The sequence below is a fragment of the Panthera uncia genome, chromosome C2 (genome assembly GCF_023721935.1).
Source record: "Panthera uncia isolate 11264 chromosome C2, Puncia_PCG_1.0, whole genome shotgun sequence".
In the NCBI taxonomy this organism is placed as follows: domain Eukaryota; kingdom Metazoa; phylum Chordata; class Mammalia; order Carnivora; family Felidae; genus Panthera; species Panthera uncia.
The window spans coordinates 70,852,280-70,876,442 of NC_064810.1; the positions used below are offsets into that span (position 1 = coordinate 70,852,280).

The window sequence follows — 24,163 nt, forward strand, 5'->3', positions numbered from 1 at the left end:
AAATAAATAAATAAATAAATAAATAAATAAATAAATAAATAAATAAAATAAAATAAAAGTTAAAATAAAAATTCACCTGTTGAGAAACCTGGATTTCTCATAGTTGGGGTTTTGGTGATTACACATTACACTCATGCTGTTCATCTAGCCTCTGTTTCCTGGAAGTTGGCCACTGGCTCCAGATGTGTGATCAGATTCAGCTTTGATTGTTTTGACAAGACTAGAGGTGGTGGTGTGTTCTTGTATGATTAGGCATATAATGTTTAGTGTATTTCTTTTTTCAGCCATTGATCCTCTGTCCCTTTGCTGCTTTCTGTTTCTTCATGCTGATTTGCAGGACTTGCAACTATTGGTGTTTTTGTATCCACTGGCATGGATTTTTGTATTTGGTGGGGATACTTTATCACCTAGTTTTGTTATAAATGTTGGCCATGACTTTTTGGTTTGGGGAATAATTTTTCTCTCTGTTTTACGTTAAAAAATTTTTTTTAAGTTTATTTTATTTTTGAGAGACAGAACACAACCAGGAGAGGGGCAGAGAGAGAGGGAGACACAGAATCCAAAGCAGGCTCCAGGCTCTGAGCTGTTAGCATAGAGCCCAGTGCGGGGCTCAAACTCATGAACCGTGAGATCATGAGCTGAGTTGAAGTCAGCTGCTCAACCGACTGAACCACGCAGGCGCACCAGTTCTTTCTGTTTTTATGTGTGATTTGTGTAAATTAAAACTATGCTTTCCCCATTTGCAGTCTTCCTAGAATCAAGACTTTAAGAAGCTCCTTTCAGATTTTGGCTCTTTGTGTCTCCAAATTCGGGTTGATTGGAATAGTCACAAATTAGTAGCACTAAAGACTGGGAGATTGGAAGTTTTTAATCCTACTCTGCTGCCATCATATTTTTCATGATGAAAAAATAATAAAGTGTTCAATTCTGCTAAATTTGTTCATCCAGCCTAGCTTGCTTTCTTTTAATTACTCTAAAGTTTGAAAAAGTGCCCTTTTTAAAAAATATTTATTTATTTTTGAGAGAGAGTATGAGAGTGGGCAAGAGCACATGTATGAGGAAGAGGCAGAGAGAGCATGGACAGAGGATCCAAAGTGGGCTGCATGCTGACAGCAGAGAGCCCGATGTGGGGCTCAAACTCATGAACTATGAGATCATGACCTGAGCTGAACTCAACCAACTGAGCCACCCAGGTGCCCCGAAAAAGTGCCCTCTCTTGAGAGAGCATCTAGGATTCTGGTATTGTTCATTGTTTTTGTTTGTTTGTTTGTTTTTAGCCTGAATGCTCTTTTATATGGGCTTGTTTACTCAATGGAAATTTTTTTGGTTATATGCTTAGTATCTATTCATTTTTCTGAATATATGTTATACTTCAAAAAAATTTTTAATATTTATTTATTTATAAATTTTATTTTAGATTGAATGGAGGAGAGGGGCAGAGGGAGAAAGAGAGAATTCCAAGCAGGTTCCATGCTTAGCACAGAGCCCGTTGTGGGCTTCGATCCCATGACCCTGGGATCATGACCAGAGCCAAATCAAGAGTTGAACACTCAACCAACTGAGCCGCCCAGGTGCCCCTACATTAAATTTTTAAAATGTGGTACCTACTGTAATGGGATTTGTTAAGAAGTCATGCTTAACTTCTGCACAGTCTTAGTAATTTTGTAATTCCTTAGCATCCATGTAGAGCAGGCTGCTAAAATAAAACAGCATGTGATAGATGGATTCAGGTCATGTACATTGTGTATTAAAAGTTTGAATACTGATATCTCAACATGAAAGACTGGCCTCACCTCTATCTAGTCCAGATGCAGGTTTTCTGATATAATGTTCTACCATTTCTTCTCAGAGTTTCCAATTTTGAAATGCTGGGCTCAGTCAGAAGTGGCCGCTCCTTGTGCTTTGAAGAGTAAGGATATCTGCCAATGGAACAATATGAAATATAAACCAGTGAGTTAATAGTTTATGTTGTTTTTAGATCATGCTGCCTCATTTAAAACTCATAATGTTTCTGCCACATTTAAAGGATTAGCATTTTATATTCTACCATAGAAAGCTGTGTTTGGTTGTTCTCAATGTTTCTTTGCTACTAGTGGCAACAGTGGTTCCTCATTAGAGCCAGAATCATTTAATTTGGGGGCCAGATATTAATGTTAGTTCATGCCTCATTGGTCCAGAGTTTAAGTATAACTAATATGCTTTTTTTTAAATGTTTATTTATTTGGAGAGAAAGGGGGAAGGGGGGGGAGAGAGAGAGAGAGAGAGAGAGAGAGAGAGAGAGAGAGAATCCTAAGCAGGCTCTGTGCTCTGTCAGCACAGAGCCCAATGTGGGGCTCGAACTCACGAACCGTGAGGTCATGACCTGAGCCAAATCAGGAGTTGGATGCTTAACTGACTGAGCCACCCAGTTGCCCCCCTTTTTTAATGTTTATTTTGAAAGAGACGGAGAGAGACCCAAAATTATAAGATTTATTAATTTTTAAACAACAAAATGAGTTAATTTCACTATATTGCACAGAACAAGTGAAAAAAGGAAAATAAGACTCAAAGTAGTATTTCAACTGTGATAAAGTTTTAGATCATTGTATTGCAATTTGTACATCTAAATCTAGGTCGTTGCTGGCCATTTTTATAGTTTTGACCTCCCAACTTGTTTTCAGCTAATAAATTAGGTTAAGTATTCATACTTCATTAACTTTGGCTTTGTCTAAGGAGTGTACAGTTTTCTATTTACCTTTAGTTAACATGGTCTACTTCTTTCCTCTCTTCGGAGTGAGTAGTTTTATATAATCCATCTCTTTTCTTTCTCTCTTTTTTTTTTTTTTCCTGTCCTTTCCTTCCTCTTTTTATGGGCTGCATTTTAACTGATGGTTGTAATAACTGTGTTTCTCTTTGTCTCTAATTCTCTTTAAGGCCTGCTTGCTTTGGTTGAGTAGCACAATCTGTGCCATCGTTTTCACAATTTACTTTTACAAGGAGTCAAATGGATTTGCAACCGAAGTAAAGTAAATTTAAAATATTAGGTAGCCTGTGAGTCAGATAAACATAAAGCAGATTTGTTCATATGTTCAATTGTGGATATTTAAATTCGAAGTATTTTCCTTGGAGTTGTGCTTTGAAGTCTGTCTACCAGCTAGCTGAGAAAATAACTACTTAGAGTGCAGGCTTACTGCAAAGCACTGCTATTTTGTTGTGGAGAACTCTCTTAGAACTGACAGTTGGTGAGATGCATGACTGTGCCAATATCTTTTGCAATGTAGAGTTGCTTTTGAGTAGATTTCCATTACCATATGGAACCCAAATTTTTTTTCAAACTCTAAAATATATCTGGAGCATTACATTTGATTTTTTAAATGTGAATTAAGAGTATAATCAGTGTTTATTTATGATTTATTAATTTAAGGGGCGCCTGGGTGGCTCAGTCAGTTGAGCGCCGGCTTCAGCTCGGGTCATAATCTCACAGTTCATAAGTTCGAGTCCGCATCGGGCTCTGTGTTGACAGCTCAGAGTCTGTAGCTTGCTTTGGATCCTCTGTCTCCCTCCCTCTCTGCCCCTCCCTTGCTCATGCTCTGCCTTTCTCTCTCTCAAAAATAAAATAAACATTAAAAAAATTAAAATATTGGTAGTGTGTTGGGAATGCAAGCTGGTGCAGCCACTCTGGAAAACAGTATGGAGGTTCCTCAAAAAACTAAAAACAGAACTACCCTACGACCCAGCAATTGCACTACTAGGCATTTATCCAAGGGATTCAGGTGTGCTGTTTCGAAGGGACACATGCACCCCAATAATTTATAGCAGCACTATCAACAATAGCCAAAGTATGGAAAGAGCCCAAATGTCCATTGATGGATGGATGGATAAAGAAGATGTGGTGTATATATATATATATATATATATATATACACACATACATACATTGGAGGTATATATATATATACTTGGCAATCAAAAAGAATGAAATCTTGCCATTTACAACTACGTGGATGGAACTGGAGGGTATTATGCTAAGTTGAAATTAGTCAGAGAAAGACAAAAATCCTATGACTTCGCTCATATGAAGACTTTAAGAGACAAAACAGATGAACATAAGGCAAGGGTAACAAAAATAATATAAAAACAGGGAGGGGGACAAAACATAAGAGACTCATAAATATGGAGAACAAACAGAGGGTTACTGGAGGGGTTGTGGGAGGGGGGAAGGGTTAAATGGGTAAGGGGCATTAAGGAATCTACTCCTGAAATCATTGTTGCACTATATGCTAACTAATTTGGATGTAAATTTAAAAAAATAAATAAAATGCAGTTCAAACTTCAAAAAAAATATTGGTAGTGTGCATTGCTACAAAATAAGTAATTACCTTATTAAAACATTTTGAATTCAGTTCTTTTAGACCATGTAACTTGAAATAAGAGGTCATAATTAAGCCCTTTGAATGTGTGTGTGTGTGTGTGTTTGTGTGTGTGCATGTGTGTGTGTTAGTATTGCTTGTTTATATATACCAGAAAAATAGGTGACCATTACTACAGTGGTGATCTATACACTAAGGCTTGTGGGTTTAAGACACCATTTTTTTGGTAGGGTGGCTTTGTTACAGATTATGTTGGTAACTTTTTTTTAATGTGAAGTTATAATCCAGATATTTATAAAAAGAAACCAAAAATAAAAGTATTCCCAAGGTACCTAAATTTTAATATTTTTAAAAACTATTTTAACCTATAAAATTTACTAGAGTTTCTAATTGAACCTCTTTATCTTCAAAACCAAATAGAAAATAGAAACTAAGTTGAACATAGAACTTTTGTATTACAGGTTAGTAGGACAACAGATTTGATGTTGTACCAATAAAAGACCCATTCAATTGTGTAATTTGTGAATAACAGACTTTTAAAAGCTATTTTGGTGGAAGAAATAAAAAAACAGGAGTAAATGCATACTTAGCTTTATTTATTTATTTATTTTTTAACGTTTATTTATTTTTCAGACAGAGAGAGACACAGCATGAAAGGGGGAGGGGCAGAGAGAGAGGGAAACACAGAATCGGAAGCAGGCTCCAGGCTCTGAGCCATCAGCCCAGAGCCCGACGCGGGGCTCGAACCCGCGGACCGCGAGATCGTGACCTGAGCCGAAGTCGGACGCTTAACCGACTGAGCCACCCAGGCGCCCCTTAGCTTTATTGTTTTAATGTTTTTTCTTTAGGGCTTTAACTGTGAGAGAATTCTGTATTCTAATAGGAAACAGAGTAAGAGGAAGTAAATGTTTATATTGATTACAGAGGTGATGATGGGAGATAGCATCTGCAGAAAGCAGAAAAAGTCAAAACTAAGGAGAATTTAAGGATTATTGTGGGGATTGAGTCTGATTCTGTTATATTAAATAAAATGTTGAATACAAAAGAATCACTCAAATAGTAATGTTACATGTAGTGTAGCACTGGCTGGAAGATATTTAAAAGAAACAAATTAAATTAAAAAATTAAAGAAATTGTGGTTTCACCTTAAGGTGTGCATTTTAAATATCTCTAACTTCTCTCTCTTTCTTTCTCTCTCTCTCTCTTTCTCTATAGGTATATAAGAATGTGACTCTACAGGTTCCAGTGGGACTGACTATACATACCTCTTTAGTATGTTCTGTCACTCTGCTCATTACCATCCTGTGTTCTACTTTGATCCTTGTGGCTGTTTTCAAATATGGCCATTTCTCCCTATAAGTTTTACCGAGTTAAGTGCTTTCCATAAACCTAAATAAGACCTATTTACTTGTGACTAGAAGTGTTCTTCTAGAATTATGTCACTATTTTTGTCTTCATTTATGACTAAAATTATGTCTACTAGAGGAAATTTTGGATCATTTTCAACTAATTCCAAAATTTAGTGCTCTGTTGTATAGACCTTTGGTAATCTTCAAGCTAGTGCCAATAGAGGAAACTTAGTTTCGTTAAATTAATATTTATTTTGTGAGAAGTGATTTTATCTTCATTTCTTTTACAAAAATGGGTACTTTATGTATTAGAGACAAATTCTCATTGTGAATAGAAACATTTAAATTTCAGCTAAAAATTGAGAAAATCATTATAAATAAGAATAAAATATTTTGGATGAATCAGTTTATTTAAACGTAAATTTTATGAGAATATTAAAGTTACTTATCCAGAGTTTAAAGAAAATAAAGTAGGAGAGCTAAGAAATTATTAATATCAAAATTGATTATTCCTTAAAGCAATTCCACACTTCTTTTATATTTTATTATACTCTTCTGAGTATATGAATTTACAAAGGGCTTAATGAAACTACGTACTAAGATTTAGTTTTGATTTAGTACTGAATTTGTCAAGAAGACAATTCAGATTGTCATTTTAAAGAGTATATTTTATTAAGTTGTACCTGTACAAAAAATCTTTTTTGCATCTTCAGTGATTTTTTTTAAACAAAAGCTCTTGATGTACTGTTTTGCTTGGGAAAAAAAGTAGAAAATAAAGTAAGTGCCATAAGCTAGTTAAAAAATAAAAAGGCAAGCATGTTCTTCTGTTTATTTAGGGCAGTGCATTTAGGACAAGCATATTCCGAAACAGAAGCCAATAAACCAGGGTATGTTGGCAATGTTTGTTTTATATAGAGTAATGGAATGATAAACATTTATATATATCACTGCTTAATTTCCTAAAACATTCTGGTGTTTTTATAGGAATAAATCGTTTGTATTTTGACATGTATGACTTGACCAGTCAAAATAGTTCTTTTTAAAGGTGTGTTTAAGAACTTAAATATTGAAAAAAGCAACCAAGTGCCATAAAACAGAAATATTAGAGATTGATAAAATTTCAACCCGGTCTAATTTTATACTTGTTTAATGTTTTCTTATAAGAAAGAACTCCATGCTTTTTACAAGCATTTCTTTCATACTGGGATTTATATAGTGGCATTGAAGTAAAATTATATGTCAGTCAAAATTCAGTAACATCAACAGACAACATTTTGAAATATGGAGAGGGGAACTTGGTACCTCTTAAGAGTATATGTGGAGTAGAGGGCAGAGTGTACATATATCTTTATTTTCTTTTGCATATTAGCACCAAGTTTCATCAGTATTTAAACAAGTTTTCAAGTTAATATTTGAGATGGTGGTTTGGAACATGTTTCAGCCACTTACGTATTTATACAGGTATTCAGAAGTGTAATAAAAATGTGAAAGGAAGTGAAGAGTACTTTCATATGACTCTTCTTGCCTAATAAGTGGTTGCTAATGACATTACTTTTGATACAGTGGAACATTTCTGGTTTTGAACTCTTTATATTATCTTCTTTGGATGCTTAAAAAATGAGTAAGCACTTTATTTTTTGTAATTAAAAAATTTTTTTCAAATTAAGCTCTATTCCCAAGGTGGGGCTTGAACTGAGGTTGAGAGTCACATGCTCTGTCTACTGAGCCAGCTAGGTACCCCTAAGCACTTTATTTTATTTATTTGTTTGTTTGTTTGTTTTTATTTTTGAGAGAGTGAGTGAGAGTATAAGAGGAGCAGAGAGAGGGAGAGAGAGAATTGCAAGCAGGCTGTGTGCTGTCAGTGCAGAGTCCAACAGGGGGCTCAATCTCACGACCTGCAAGATCATAACCTGAGCTGAAATCAAGAGTCAGAAGCTTAACCATCAGAGCCACCCAGGAGCCCCTAAGCACTTTACTTTTGTAATCAGTTTTGTAATTCAGTGTATGGTCTTTTTTGTTTAAAGCTAAAAAAATAGGTACTGTCCTATTGGTCATTCTGTTCCAGTATCTGCTCCACTTTTATGGTTTAGTTTTCTTAAAGTAATATGTTCTTTTGGATGAACGTAACAGAGACGTGGGTTACCTCAACTAAGGGTGGTGATGGGGCAGAGATTATTTGAGTGTGTGTGTGTGTGTGTGTGTGTGTGTGTGTGTGTATCTAAGCCACTCTACCAAGAATTTACATTATTTAACTAGATCTCAGGGAAGATGGTATAATATATGACTTGGGAACTGGAAAGATCTATGGCAGCTCTTAATGATTTCAGAATATAATGAGTTTAAGGACTATTCTAGTAAGATATTCTATTTCAAGCTACTCACCTATATTTTCATAATTAGTGCTTATTGGTAAGATGAGATAAATTAGAGGTGACCAACACCTATCTGCATTATCCTCCAAACTTACAAAATATTTGTTTGGCAGGTTGTTGAATGTAGAGTTGAGAGAATGAAATAATGTGGATTAAGTATGTTCTTCAGGATCATCCTAACCAGTGATAGGATGAGTAGGTTTAGCTATCTATCTGATTTGCATCTTAGACCTTACTTCTAGAATCCGTTTCCTCCTGAAGTGTATCTTTTTAATGAGTTCCTTTAGTAGGTCCCTGTTGTTGACAACATCTTTTTTTTTTTTTTTAGTTCAAGTATAGTTCACACACAATGTTACAGTTAGTTTCAGGTATACAACACAGCTATTCCACAAGTCTATATTTTATGCTATGCTCACAAGTATAGGTACCATTGTCGCAATACAATGCTATTACAATACCAGCAACATTTTTGTTTGATGATATCTGTATTTTACCCTCATATGACCAATAATTTTGCTACACATACACTTCTAAGGTTGGTTATTTTATCTTGGTGTAATATTTTGGTCATCTTGGTAAATATTTTTCCATTGTCAACTGGTACGCATTGTTGCAGTTGAGAAATCTTCAGAAGTTCAATAGTTATTTCTTTGTAGGGTAGGTCTTTTCTTTCTAGTTGCTTTATTTTTGGTATTCTCCAGTTTCATATTGACATGTTTGAAAAGATGTCTTTTTTTTACCCTGGTTGGGCTTCACTTTGCTTCCTGAATCTAAAGGATCTTGTCTTTATTCAGTTCAGGAAAATTCTTGGCCATTATCTCATTATATACTGCCTCTTTTGTCTTCTTTCAGTGTTCTTGCAAAGCATATGATAGACCTTCACAATCCATCCCCATGTCTCTTGATCTTTCTTTCATATTTCCCTTGTCTCTGGGCTATTCTCCATAATTTCTTTAGATCTATGGTCCAGTTTAGTAATTCTCTCTTCAATATATAATCTGCTATTTAACCGAAACATTGGCTTTGATTTCAATTATTAAATTCTTTATTTTTAGAAGTTCTACTTGGTTACTTCTCAAAATTGCCTGGTCACTTTTAAAAAAATACTATCTTGTTTCGGGGCACCTGAGTAGCTCAGTCATTTGAGTGTCTGACTTCAGCTCAGATCATGATCTCATGGTCCGTGAGTTCAAGCTCAGCATCAGGCTTGCTGCTGTCAGCGTAGAGCCCACATTGAATCCTCTGTTCCCCTCCCCATCTTGCATGCTCTCTCTGAAAAATAAACATTAAATAAATAGTATCTTGTTTCTTGCTCCTGTATTATTTTGTTTAATCAGTTTAATAAACTCATTGTCTATTCTGTAACCAATAATTCGACTCTCTAAAGTTCAGACTTCATTATTTTGTTCACAGTTTCTGCTGATTCACTTATGGTGCCTTATTTTCTGAGGTATATTGTAGTTATATTTTGGGTGCTCATATTTAGCTTTTGAAATCCTGTTTATCTTTGGGAATCCTTTGAGTCCTGGGTTAAGAGTGAACCTGTGTGGTGAGGATTTGTATTTGTTTCTTCCAGGCCTCCAAGCACTACCAGCCTGGGACCACTTTCTTGTCCTGAGGTTTCCTGGACAGTATCGGTAATGTCAGTTTGAACTTTCAAACACATGTGAGGGAAAGTTTCTGGTTTTGAATTCTAAAGAGAAATTGTTTCCCCCTCCATACCAAGTCCAGACAAACATACTAATGTCTGCTTGTCTCCCAGGGCTGGTGCAGGGGATATTTTTTATCCTCAGTCTGTTCTTGGAGGGCATAGCCCTTTGAGTTTCCCAGTCCTATACAGGATCAATGTCCCAGCTCTTTGTACAGCCCAAGGCCTTGTCTTTGCTCTTCTGTCCAGCCAGTAAAAAAACCAAAACAAACAAACAAAAAACAAAAACAACCCAGAAACAAACAAACAAAAAACCATTTTCTGAGATAAGTATATACCCTCAACACAACCATAGCTTCACTGTCCTGCTTACTACTCAGGTTTTTTGCTGTCTCTTTGGGTTGAGTGTGGGGTTTGGAAGACTGTCAGAGGTATTCCTCCTCCTTTCTTGAAAGCTTAGTTATGCCTTCGAAAGGATGTTCTATTTTATCCAGCATTTCGGTGTGTTTAATAATGGGGCTGTTTTTCAGGTTATCTAATAATAGTGTGCCATATTGGTCTTTGATTCCTTTCTCTCTATATCAGTTTGTATTCTACATGTATAGATAAACACAGTCTAGCTACCTTTTTCCAGTTCTGCTTTCTTAGTATCAGTCATGATTACAGCCTTTCTAGTTTATTTCCTTCTATTCTTGCATCTATATACTCCATTCGCCGCATAGCAATCTAGTGATCTGAAAATGTAAGCCAGATAAAATCACTTCCCTGCTTAAAACTCTTTAGTAGCTTCTTGGAATAAATCCAAATTCTTTAGCATGGCATTCAAGATTCTTCTTGACCTGAATCTTGTCTACTCTACTGTTTTATCACAGTACATTACTCTTCTTGCTCTAAGCTCAAGCTACACAGGTCTTCATAACTGACCATAGCAAGTCCTTTTCTCCCTCCTGCCTATAATGCTTTCTCCTAGGGGCTTTTCATAGCTCTCTCCTGTTCTCAGCTTAAATGCCCCCTCCTTAAAGATGCTTTCTCTGGCCACCAGATCCAAAGTAATCTCCCCAGTTGTCTCCTCATACCAGATATCACTAGTTTAATAATTGTGCTTGCATATTTGTAAGCTGCACAAAGGCAAAGTGACTCATGTTCACCCTTGTATCCCTGATACATTTTAGAGTTACTGAGTACAATGATGAGCTCCACTGTGGATAAAACATGAAGGCCTTGATTTCAAGGAGATGGGACTTATTTTAGCAGCAAGACATAGTAAGAGTTTGTAAGTAAAATGCAAATGGGTAATGGATGAGTTCCCAGAAACAAATGTTCTGGAGCAGGTTTATGTAACAGCAGTGTCAGTCAGCATCTTTGGTTGGCACAGACCTGACTGGTGACCATGCTAAGTTAAACGAGGAACTGGCTCTCCTTCTCAGTTTAAAGAATATTCCCTAAACCCCGTCCCCAAAAAAAGAAAGAGAAAGGCGAGAAAAGCAGACTGCACGTCTCCAAACTACGAGTCCCAGCAGCCCCGGGCGAGCCCGCCCAGCGGGAGGTGGTGCCGGTCTCCATCCCGTGGAGCTCGGTGCTTGGGCCGGCGAGGGGGCGGAGTTCTGGCCCCGCCCCTACCCGCTCCCCGCCGTCGCCCTCCCCCAGGGTTGTGGCCACGCGCAGCGGCGGCGGTTGTTCCGCTTCCCCTCTGGCCCGGGCCGTCGCCATTGCCGAAGGCTCCCTGCCCTCCCCTCCCGGCGCCCGCGGGGCTCGGCTGCCGCTCGGCCTTGCGGTAGCAGCGGCTGCGCTCCAGCGCGGCTCGTCTTCCCGCCCCGCTTCCCCCTCCCTCCCCGCCTGCCCTGCGCCTTGCGCTTGCCCGGGGCGGTTCCTGAGCCCGCCGGGAGCTCGGACCGAGGCGCCTCGCTGGGGCGGGGACCTTCCCTCGCCTGGGGTAAGTGTGCAGGCGGGCCGGGACGCGGGCCGTCGCTCTCTTCCTCCTTCTTTCTCCGCGGCCTGGCCGGCGCCAGCGGCCCGCGGCAGCCTACCTGCTCGGAGCAGCGCCGGGGCAGCCGCCACCTGCGTGCCTGGAGCCGTGGCTCCCGGGGCGGTGGCTCATTGTCTGCTCCCTAGGGCTGTTTTCTTCGGCTTCAGCCCGAAATGGGAAGCTTGCTGGGCTGGCGAAGTCTGACTCTTCCTGGACCCAACCCTGCCCAGGGCCGTGTCGCGCCACAGGCTCTGCCCACTCTCGGTCTCCCTTCCCTAGCCTTTCAGCTTCCTCCTGTTCTCAGTTTACTTTAGTGTTCGACCTAACGACTCAGGTTTTAGTCCTCGATGATTTTTCCTGAGTCCCAGCTCCTCCTTGCTACCTCTCTGGTCATCATAGTTTCATTGCTTAGGCATATATGGTCTCTAGTCCCTTTACTCTTTTCTAAACTACAATGTGAAATCTCTTCCATATTTCTATTGGTAGAAACATAGTTTTCCGAGAGTTTGAGGGCCTCACCTAACAACCGAACTTTTGGGTCTTCTCGTGATTCTTGTTTGATCTTCAGCCAGGAGGTGAATATTTGCTTCTTTAGGTAATTTAGGTGAAGGTTGGCTTTTCACCATGTTTGGCTTTCTTTAAATCAAGACACATACGACATTGCTGCAACATCCTCGGTGGACTCAGCCTTTTGAGTATTTCTTTAAAGTCATCCCAGAATTAAAGTATGAAAAGTAATTTCTGTTGTCGGTTGGTGTGGGGCTGTATCCTCCTTGTATCTTCATTTTAATTGGAATACTCTAGGCAGTTGTGAGCGTGATTTGTTTCCTCTTTGATAAATCATGTACAACTTCCATTGATAGTTATTTCATTTCTCCTTTAAAAGTGATCTATAGTTGTGTTTTTCTTTTTAACCTCTGTAAAAGACAATCAAAATGGTTAGGCCTAAAATTAGACTCCGACGAACTGTGTTTTGGATCAAGGTTGTGCACGTCACGTTTTTTCCCCTGCTCTGTTAGACTCTTCCGCTCTTATAAGTAGGCAGGATATTGAAATGTACAAGAATTTGCTTGGGGGGGTTTTAGTTTTGTAGAGTTATCCAAAAAAATAACATTAAATAAAATTAGATTGGGTTGAAGGCAGTGAACAGTAATTTTTAAAGCAGGTTACAACTTGTCAACTCTGCCAGAAACTCTGTGGCATTTGTAAAACACACTTACACTAACTTCTAAATGTTTTTTATGTGTGTATATGTATATACACACGCATACACATATTATATACACACTTATAAGTGGAAAGCTTTGTTCATGTTCTCCTATTAAGCTATTAAGGGTATTGATTTGAGGCAATTCTTTCGCCCTTGGCTTTTAAATCTTTCTAGCTATTAATTATACAAGAACACTGATGTACATTAGGGAAAATGAACCTTAAAATGTTTTTGAACTGTAATATATGTAGGTATTAAGCCTACTTCCAGGTTTTGTTGAAAGTGGTTGATGTAAATTCAGTGAATTTTGTTTTCATTAAATACTCCATTTTTACCTAAGTGTTAGTACTGAGCCTTAATACTGTCATCATTTGATGTCAGTTGTCCTTAACTTAATTGAGAGGTCTTGTTGCAGGTATAAAAATGATAGAGTATATAATTTGGTGTATAATGCCAGCTTTTCTGCCAGTTTCTATAAGCAGATAGTTGGTTTTTTTTTTTTTTAATATTTATTTATTTTGAGCGGGGGGTGGGCAGAGAGAGAGGGAGACACAGAATCAGAAGCAAGCTCCAGGTTTTGAGCTGTCAGCACAGAGCCTGCTATGGGGCTCAAACTCACGAACTGTGAGATCTGTGAGATCTGTGAGATCGTGACCTGAGCCAAAGTCCAACGCTCAACTGATTGAACCATCCAGGTGCCCCTATAAGCAGATAATTTTTACCAAGGAAGAGTTCCTTATTCCTCTTCTCTTAGGGCCTTGATTCCTGGTTTACCATTATTCAAAAGGAGAGTTACTCTTCTCGACTTTGTGATGTTCATTACTAACCTTGCAAACCTAAAATTGTAAAGTAATGGTAAGTTTGTACTTGAGGTGTATCTACTAAACAAATGAATTGGGGTTCCTATGGTTCTCTGATCTTTATGATAAGCAGGTTTCCAAGTAGACGTGATTAACAGTGGTGTATATTTCTTTTTTATTATACTTTTTTAAAGAAAAAACTTAGAACTTGTTCAGGTAACTAAGGATAAACTTTCAGTTATTTTTTTTTTTTTAAAGAGAACTTGTTCATATAGACAAAAATAAGTAGGTACTTTTAAATCCTTATGTTCTGTCAATATTGATAATTCTAATATTCAAGTATGTTTCTTTTGATTAAAACTTGAAACTGGACCTTGTTGAAGGCTTTAAGCCTTTGGGATTCTGATGTTTGTTTTCAAAAGCCCTCCCAGTTAGAGAGCTAATTCGAGGCTAGTCAGAGGGCTGGTTAAGTTGCTGACAAACCTCGGTTGTCCCTTGTATCCTTCTGGTACCTTGGTAGAAACTGAAAGAAGGAAAAATAGCCCCCTTGGCTTTGAAGAAGTACTGATTGTTTTCTTCTGTGATCAGAATTTTCACTGCTTCTTCATTTTAGGATCACTAACCTATTTAAGAATAGTCATTCCGAACATTCCTGCAGGATTTCAGAGTACTAGCCTATTATTATCTCTGAGGTACATTAGCACTTACCATTTCATGTATCTCAGACGGTTAGATGCTGGAGACCTGGGTTTGAATCTTGGCTCTTCTAGTTGACTCTGGGTAACACATGTTCTCTTTTCAAGATTTGGTTTTCTTCATCTATAAAATGGGGATTGATAGTAATAATCATATAATACAAATTTCATGGGACTATTTAAAGTAAATGAGATAATGCAGGTAAAGTACTTTGTGAATGTAGTAGTTCTTTATAGAGGTTAGTTAATATTCCATTGTAAAATAGGCTTTACATTTAATTTCTTCTGTAACAAGCTCCCAAACTTAAGTTTAAGAATGCTTTCTGGAAGAGGTTGGAATCTCAGGACCAAGTTTCTGAAACCATAACTGTTAAAATTATTTTTTGGGAAAAGTTTTGCCACAGATATAAAATATAGGTTTTCTAAGTACATGTTTTTCAGATTTTAAAAAGTATGCATATTTCTCATAGAAAATTTGGAGAGTAGTGAAGATTGTTAAGAAACAGGACAAAAATCACTTTAGCCTCAGATAACCATCATAACAGACTAGTGCTTTTTCCCTTATTTTTAAATTCCAGAAGCGGTTTTTGCTTTTTATAAAAGGTTCCAGCAACTCTGGGCGCCTGGGTGGCTCAGTTGGTTGAGCGTCTGACTTCGGCTCAGGCTCAGGTCATGATCTCTCGGACCATGAGTTTGAGCAGTGCCTAGAGCCTGCTTCAGATTCAGTGTCTCCCTCTCTGCCCCTCCCCCGCTCGCATTCCCACCCTCCCTCCCTCCCTCCCTCTCTCCTTCTCTCTCTCTTTCTCTCTCTCAAAAACAACTCAATTATTTACAATAAAAAAAAAATGAACATTACTCTTTCCTCACTTTCTAGTCCCATTCCCTACAGGTACCCCTGCTAACAATTGTGTTTTCTTTATGAAGTTAGGAATAAGCATTATGTTTGTGGGTTTAACCAATTTTTTTAAAATAAAAGATCTGGTCATTATATTATCTTTTCCATCCCAATACACATAGCTGTACTTCATCTTTTTAACAGTCATGGTGTAGTCTATTGTATGGTTGCACTTTATTCATGGTAATTTATGTTACAGTGGTCCCCCCTTATCCATGGAGGATACGTACCAAGACCTCCAGTGGATTCCCGAAACCAGGGATAGGCTGAACCTTATATATACTATGTTTTTTCCCATGTATACATATCTGTGGTAAAGTTTAGTTTATCATTTAGGCACAGTAAGAGATTAACAACAATAACTGATAATACAGTAGAACAGTTATTACAATATGCTATAATAAAAGTTATGTGAATGTGGTGTATCTCAAAATATCTCATTGGACTCTACTAACATTTCTTGTGATGATGTGATGATAAAATGCCTATATGATGAGATGAAGTGAGGTGAATGGTGTAGGTAGACACTGTGATGTAGTGATAGGCTATTACTGACCTTCTGACCAAACCTCGGTAGTAGGATCCAGGACTGCGGTTAGACTGCTGGCAACTGAAACTGTGGAAAGAGAAACCGTGGGTAAGAGAAGACTGCTGTGCAGATCTTCATCAACTTACAATGGGGTTTTGTCTCAATAAACCCACTGAAAGTTGAAAACATTGTGTGCCAAAGCATTATAGCTCAGTCTAGCCTACCTTAAATGAGCTCAGAACACTTAGGTTAGCCTACAGTTGGGCAGACCCCTCTAACACAATGCCTGTTTTATACTAAGGTGTTGAATATCTTATGCACTTTATTGAATAGTATACTGAAAGTGAAAAATAGAATGGTTTTAAGTGTTTCAGTTGTTTATCCTCTTGATCACATGGCTGACTGGGAGCTGCTGCTTGCAGCTACTGCCCAGTGTCATAAGACAGTGTGGTACTGCATATTGCCAGCCCAGGAAAAGAGCAAAATTCAAAATATGGTTCCTGCTGAATGTAGAAACTTCACTTTCATACCATCGTAAAGTCAAAAAACTGTAAGTTGAACCATGAGAAGTCAGGGACAGTCTGTATTCTCAATTTTGAGCAAGTAAAACTGGAGCCTTAGTGAACTTACTGTATCTTTGTGCACATGTGTGTATACACAGATATTTCCTTAAATAAGATTTTTAAGTGTGCATTTTAAGTTTCGATTGATGCCAAATTGCCATCCTAAAAGGCTATATCAATCTATACTTCTTAATTGAATTGTCGAAGCTTTTCATACATAATAGATAATAATCTTTTACTTTCTGTTTAAGCACTTTCCCATTGCATGTTTATCAAAAACATTCTTCTTAATAATTGTTGTATTGGGGTGCCTGGCTGCCTCAGTTGGAGGAGTATGCAACGCTTGATCTTGGGGTCATGAGTTTGAGCCCATGTTACGTGTAGAGTTTACTTAAATATATAAAACTTAAAAAAAAATAATAATTGTACTATCCTTCTGGAATTAGTGTCTGTGCACAATAGGGGTAAGGAAGAGTTTTAACAATGTAAAATAGCTTGGCTATTGAAGTGAAATATGGGCATAGAAAAAATTTTAGGAGTTTTAGGTTGCTGTGAAAATGGATTATAGAGATTCAGGGTGTAATATTGTAATGGTTTTATTGTAAGCATCACATCTGAAAAGCAAACAAACAACCAAAAAGCCCTTTTATCCCCATCTTTTGTCCTCTACTGATTTCATCCTCATCCTTCAAATTTCCACCTGTGTGTGTAGCTCTCTTTGGCGGTTTTTCTTGAGCTCCACTCTGGTTTAGGTATTCTTATTGTTCTTATATATTTTCTTAACATGTTAATCCATAATCTTTATTTGCAGTGTGGGGAAAGCCTGAGTTATTCTTCTAGAAATGAGAGTTATTTCTCAATTTTTGCCAGTTGAAGCTAATCAAAGAGGGAGGTGTAAGGAAGAACTCACTAGTGTTGGTTAAAAGTAATACATGTACTGGAGCCCCTGGGTGGTGCAGTCAGTTAAGCATCTGACTCCTGATCTCAGTTCAGGTCATGATTTCACAGTTCATGAGTTCACGCCCCCCATCCTCATGGGATTCTGTCTCTTCTTCTCTTTGCCCCTCCCCTGCTTGTGCGCACACTCTCTCTCAAAAATAAATAAACTTAAAAATTCTTTTTTTTTTTTTTTTTTTTACATTTATTCATCTTTGAGAGACAGAGAGAGACAGAGCACAAGAGGGGGAGGGGCAGAGAGAGAGGGAGACACAGAATCCAAAGCAGGCTCCAGGCTCCAGGCTCCAGGCTCCAGGCTCCGAGCTGTCAGCACAGAGCCCGAGGCGGGCCTTGAACTCATGAGCCGTGAGATCATGACTTGAGCCGAAGTTGGACGCCTAACTGACTGAGCCACCCAGGCGCCCCCCAAAAAAATTTTTTTAAGTGCTACATGTACATATGCATGCAGAGCACTTTTAGCTTGCACTACTGAGTTCTTCCTCACATCTTTCTGATCAAGCTATTGGTAATGTTTTTTCATGTGAATGTTTAATAGGTTCTGGAAAGCTAGAAGGTTTCATTTTGGCCTTTTATTTCATTAGGACAAGGTGATTTTAAGGTGTATTCTCAGCTTTGAAATTTTTAATTTCTGTTCTTAATTTATAGGCTTGTGAACAAAACAAAATTATTATATAATAAAAATATGAGCAGCAAAAGGTGGGTAAAGCATTTAAAGAAAATTTCAGGTGCTCTAAAGAGTAAATTGTTAAAGAAGGAAAAGTTACATTGGCACATATAATAGTGGAAATAGAACTAAATGTTTGATAAAGTATCTCTATTGTAAATTGTAAATTCTTACTGAACTTTTTTCACCTTCCTGATTAAATACTTGAAAAGAATAAAGTTGCTTTTTTTTAACCCCTTATTCCATTATGTATGGATATCAAAATACTGTTGATATTTTGTTATGCTTCCTGCCACTATATATATATGTATACATACACACACAAATATATATACACGCATATACACACATATATATATATACACATGTATAGACGTACCTATATATGTGTGAGAACAGTTATATATATATATATATATGTATACACACACATGTATACACGTACGTATATATGTGTGTGAGAACAGTTACTTTTATAAAATTGGAATCCTGGTTTTTATAATTTGTTATCTTACTAAATCTTGAACATTTCCCTTTGTTCTTAAGATCATTTTTTAATGTGGGGCGCCTGGGTGGCTCAGTCGGTTGAGCGTCCGACTTCAGCTCAGGTCATGATTTCGCAGTTGGTGAGTTGGAGCCTGGCGTCGGGCTCTGTGCTGACAGCTCGGAGCCTGGAGCCTCCTTCGGATTCTGTGTCTCCCTCTCTGCCCCTTCCCCGCTCATGCTCTGTCTCTCAAAGATGAATAAACATTTAAAAAAAAAAAAAAAAAGATCGTTTTTTAATGTTTGCCTAAACATTCCATTGCACAGCTGTGCTGTATTTGTTCTTTTCCTATTGCTGAATGTGTAACTTATTTCCTCTTTCTCTTTCTGCCTCTCCATTGTTGGTGCTCTCTCCCTCTCTCTCTCTCAAAATAAATAAACTTAAAAAAATGTTTAAAAAATTTTTTAAAGAAGAGAGGTAATAATTGTCATTCTTAGAATGTCTCTGGTATTTTTACAATTAAGGATGATGGCAACTGTTGGTTTTAGAGAGATAGTGTTATTTTATTCTGTTCCTACCTTACAACAATAGGAATGGCTTCTGAATTTTAGCAGATGTTTTTATGACACTTTTTAGGTGTTGATAAGGTTTTCCTTCTTTTAACTACAAATAAGTGTACATATCATAAATTTGCTAATAGCCAAAGGTATCCAAAGGGACATGTTATGAGGAACCAAAACCCCACTCATATTAGTCAAAAGTGCAGAATTTATTGAAAGAGTAGAAAAGAATCTCAGAAATTTAGTTTAATAGTATACAGGCCAAATGGTAACTTACATAGTTACTTCTGTAGAATCTTGAGGAATCCTTTCTTTTTCATGAGTCAGTTTTGATAATTTGTATTTTCCCATTTTATATTTTTAAGATTTTCAAATTTGTTATTATATGGATGTATGTAATATGTTATAATTAAAATCTGGTATTTCTACCTTTTTATTAGTGATTTTGTTATTTTTCTTGATTTGATTTGCCAAATGTTTGTCTACTTAGTTGTTTTTAATAACCAACTTTGAGGTGAATTCTTTTGGTTTTCTGATTTCCTGATTTCTACTTTTCTCCTTATTTTGATTTTCTTCCTTTTTTTTTTTTTTTGAGCTTTTTCTACTCAAGTTCTTAGTTCCTCTTTTTTTTTTTTTTTTAAATAATGAAAGCATTGATGCTCTTAATTTGCTTTTGAGGACTGCTTTGGCTGCACTCTAAAATTTACACGAATCATGTTCTTATATTCATTACTTTCCAAATAGCTCTAGTTTGATTTCCTCTTTGACTCAAGTGATATTTAGGACAGTTCTATTCACTCTGTTTTTATAGTCTTTTAAATTATTTTTTAAGATTTACTGGGGCACCTGGGTGGCTCAGTCGGTTAAGTGTCTAACTCTTGATCTTAGCTCAGGTCTTGATCTCAGGGTCATGAGTTCAAGCCCCACGTTGGACTCTCTGCTGGATGTGAGGCCTACTTTAAAATAAAAAAAATTTTTTTTTTTTTATTTACTGAGAGTTTTGTGCATGTGTGTATGATTTAAAGGATAATCCAATTTGGTGAATGTTCTGTGAAACTTAAAAACATTTTCTGTTTGGGGTACCTAAGTGGCTCAGTTGGTCTCACAGTTTGTGAGTTTGAGCCCATATCAGGCTCTGCACTGACAGTGTGGAGCCTGCTTGGGATTCTCTCTCCCTCGCTCTGCCCCTCCCCTGCTCCCTGGCACTCTCTCTCTTTCAAAGTAAATAAGCTTTAACAAAAAAAACCACTTTCTGTTTTCAGAGTATATATGTAAAACTTTATTCAAATTCTCTTATTTGTTTTAGTATTCCTTCTTAATAGTTCTTATTAATTATAAAATTTAGTCTTCATTAATTTTTAAATCTTAATATGTCAAAGACTGACAGGGTAGCATTGTTTTTAAGAGCCTTATTTTCACGTTGGGACTTTTACATTTTTGTTTCTTCTGCCTGAATCTTCCCTTCATACATTACTGTTTTGAAGGGGCCTTACCTGATCAGTCTACTAGAATAGTCCCCACCTAGCCCACTTGGTATCTGTCTTCTTGCCCTTCTGTGTCTTGTGTTTTGTTTTGTTTTGTTTTGTTTTGTTTTGTTTTGTTTTTAACAGTAGGCTCCATGCCCAATGTGGGGCTTGAGCTCAGGACCCCCAGATTAAGATTCACATACTCTACCGACTGAGCCAGCCAGGCATCCCTTTTTGTCTTTCTTTATAGCACTTTCATCTGAAGTTATTTGGTTTCTTTCTTTTTCTTCTTTCTCTGTTACTTTGCTATTCTACTTAGAACACATGAGCTTGCAGTAAGTACATGTTGGTTGGTTGTCGGTTTCTTTCATTTCTAATGATTTTTAATATTTAAGTTAATAGACTTTATATATCAATTTTAGGTTCGTGGCAAAATTGAGTAAAGAATACAGAGTTGCCATATACCCTAAGCTTCCCTGTACTGCCAGCACTCCTTCCCCGACAGTCAACATCTTGCCATGTGTGGTATATTTGCTATAATTAATGAACCAACATGGACACATCAAACAAAGTCCATAGTTTACATCAGAGTTCACTCTTGATATTGTACATTCAATGGGTGTGGACAAATGGTGGATAATGACATGTATCCATCAGAAAAACAGAACAGTTTCCCAACCCTAAAAATCGCCTGTGTTCCACCTATTTATCCCTCCCTTCTCCCTAATTCCTGGCAACCACTGGTGCTTCTACAGTCTCCATAATGTTGCCTTTTCCAGAATATCCTATAATTGGAATCATATAGTACGTAACCTTTTCAACTTGGAATATGCATTTAAGTTTCCTTCATATCTTTTCATGGCTTAATAGCTCATTCATTTATAGCACTGAATATTATTCCATTGGATGTACTACAGTTTGTTTATTCATTTACCTGCTGAAGGATATCTCAGTCGCTTTCACATTTGTCATTTATAGAGTTGCTATAAACATCTGTGTGTATTTATTTACTTATTTTGAGAGAGACAGAGCATAAGCAGGGGAGGGACAGGAGAGAGGAAGAATCCCAAGCAGGCTCTGTGCTGTCAACGCAGAACTTGACACTGAGCTTGACCCCAAACTGTGAGTTGAAACCAAGAGTTGGTCGCTGAACCAACTGAGCCATCCAGGTGCTCCTGTGTTTAGTTTTTGTATGGATAGAAGTTTTCAGCTGATTTGAGTAAATACCAGGGAGCACAATTGCTGGATTGTATGGTAAGAGTATATTTATTTTTGTAAGGAGCCTTTAAATTGTTTTTCAAAGTGTCTATACCATGTTGCTTTTCAACCAACAGTAGGTGAGAGTTCCTGTTGCCCAACATCCTCATGAGCATTTGATGTTGTTAGTGTTTTAGACTTTAGCTATTTTAATAGGTGTATGTAGTGGTATCTCATTGTTTTGATTTGCAGTACTCTAATGATTGATGTTGAGCATCTGTTTTTGTTTTTTTTTTAAGTTTATTTATTTTGAGAGACAGAACGTGAGTTGGGAGAGGGGCAGAGAGAGAGGGAAAAAGGGAGACTCCTAAGCAGGCTTCAAGCTGTCAGAGCAGTCTGACCTGGGCCTCAAACTCATGAAACCGTGAGGTCATGACCTGAGCCAAAATCAAGAGTTGGATGCTTTGGGGCACCTGGGTGGTTCAGTCAGTTGAGCATCCGACTTCGGCCCAGGTCATGATCTCATGGTTTGTGAGTTCAAGCCCTACATTGGGTTCTCTGTTGTTAGTGTGGGCCCACTTCTACCCCTCCCCTACTTGCATTTTCTCTCTCTCCCACAAAAAAAAGTCAGATGCTTAACCAACTGAGCCATCCAGGTGCCCTGAGCATCTTTTTACATGCTGCTTTTCCATCTCTGTATCATTTTTGGTAAAGTACCTCTTCAGATCTTAGGCCCATTTTAAATTGGATTGTTAATTTTCATATTGTTGAGTTTTAAGAGTTCTTTGTATATATTCATTAACTGTCCTTTATATATCAGATGTTTCTTTTGCAGGTATTTTTCTCCAGTCTGTGGCTTGGCTTCTCATTCTCTCAACTCTAATGATTTTTATCATGTATTTTGATGCAGTATTATTTGATGCATGTGTAAGTTCTCTACTGCTAAAGATCTTCATTATAGATTACACTTAATCAAAAATAATCACCCTGCTTTCTGAGTCTTGTATTTTACTTAAATTGCTGTCTGTCCTAAATTTCTTTGTTCAATAAATTACCCAGCTTTCTCATTCCATGCCATTTTGTTTTAGTTGTGTCTCCTTCTTTTTTCTTTTTCTTTTTTCCTTTAAAGTAGGCTCGAACTCAATGACCCTGAGATCAAAAGTTGGATGCTTCACCAACTGAGCCAACCAGGCACCCCAGCTGTGTCTCTTTTAAATTACATGTGGTTTGTTTTTGTTTTAATTCAAGGTAAATGCTTAAAGTTAGTTTATTGTCATAATGAATTATGTTGGGTGTGTTTCTATTATTTTATTTTTAATGCTTTTGTTTTTTATGATTAATTGCTGCTTTAATTGTTGTAAAATACACATAAGGTAAAATTACCATCTTGACCACTTTATATAAATCTTTGACATTAAGTACATGTACATTTTGTACACCCATCATCACCATTCATCTCATCTTCCCCAACTGACTCTCTTATACTCATTAAACACTAACTCCCCATTCCTCCCTACCCGCAATCCTTAGTAACCTATCTGTGATCTACTTTATGTCTCTTATGATTTTGCCTATTCTAGATGATTCATATAAGTGGAATCATACAATATTTGTCCTTTTGTGTCTGGCTTATTTCACATGCCATGTATAGCATGGATTGGTACTTCATTCTGTTTTAAGGCTAATACTACATTGTATATATATACTTGACCCTCGAACAATACGGGGATTAGAGGTGTCAACCCCCCATACACAGTTTGCATCTCACTTTTGACTCTCCCAAAATTTAACCACTAATGCCCTACTGTTGACCAGAAGCCTTAACCACTAATAATACCCTACTGTTAACTGGAAGCCTTACAAATAACATAAACAGTGATTAACACATAATTTACACATTAAATGTATTATAGATTACATTCTTATAAAGGAAGATAAAAGAAAATGTTACAAAGGAAGTCATAAGGAAAACATATCTATTGTACTGTACTGTATCAAAAAACTGGCATATAGTGCACAGTTCAAACCTGTGTTGTTCAAGGGCCAGCTGTATACCATATTTTGTTTATCCAGTTGTCTGTTGATATTTTCTGTCTTTTGCATTGTAAATTATATTTGGGTTGCTTTTATCTCAGATATTTGGAATTTATACATCCTGTTTTTAAGTCCACTATTTTATAGTTTATATGAATTCAAGTGTAAATCTAGGTTAAAAAAATAAACCTATCTGCTTTTTCAGTCTGAAAAAGAAAATTATACTTTGACTCCTTCTATATTAGAAGACTAGCTTCTCAACTCTTAACCCACTTTCACTTTATCTGTGTTTTCACTCTATGGTGAGCTTGGAACTTCATATAGTTAGTATATTTTTTACCCATTTCATGTTTTTAACTTATCTTTCAAGACTTTTCTCTTGGTAATTACATTGAATGTTAACACAAATTCTTTAAGTTTTATTT

General features: G+C 37.1%; 1 protein-coding gene across 1 annotated transcript in view; it reads left to right on the top strand.

Annotated features, from left to right (window-relative positions):
• The window catches only part of PIGX (phosphatidylinositol glycan anchor biosynthesis class X), a gene marked incomplete at its 5' end in the record, with an annotated part of 79,733 nt that overhangs the window by 25,907 nt on the left and 29,663 nt on the right, over window positions 1-24,163 (top strand). Inside the window, 2 exons of the mRNA XM_049629187.1 lie at window positions 1,850-1,950; window positions 5,565-5,718. Of these exons, the coding sequence (XP_049485144.1) occupies window positions 1,850-1,950; window positions 5,565-5,708 (245 nt within the window). The remainder of the gene's footprint in view (window positions 1-1,849; window positions 1,951-5,564; window positions 5,719-24,163) is intronic.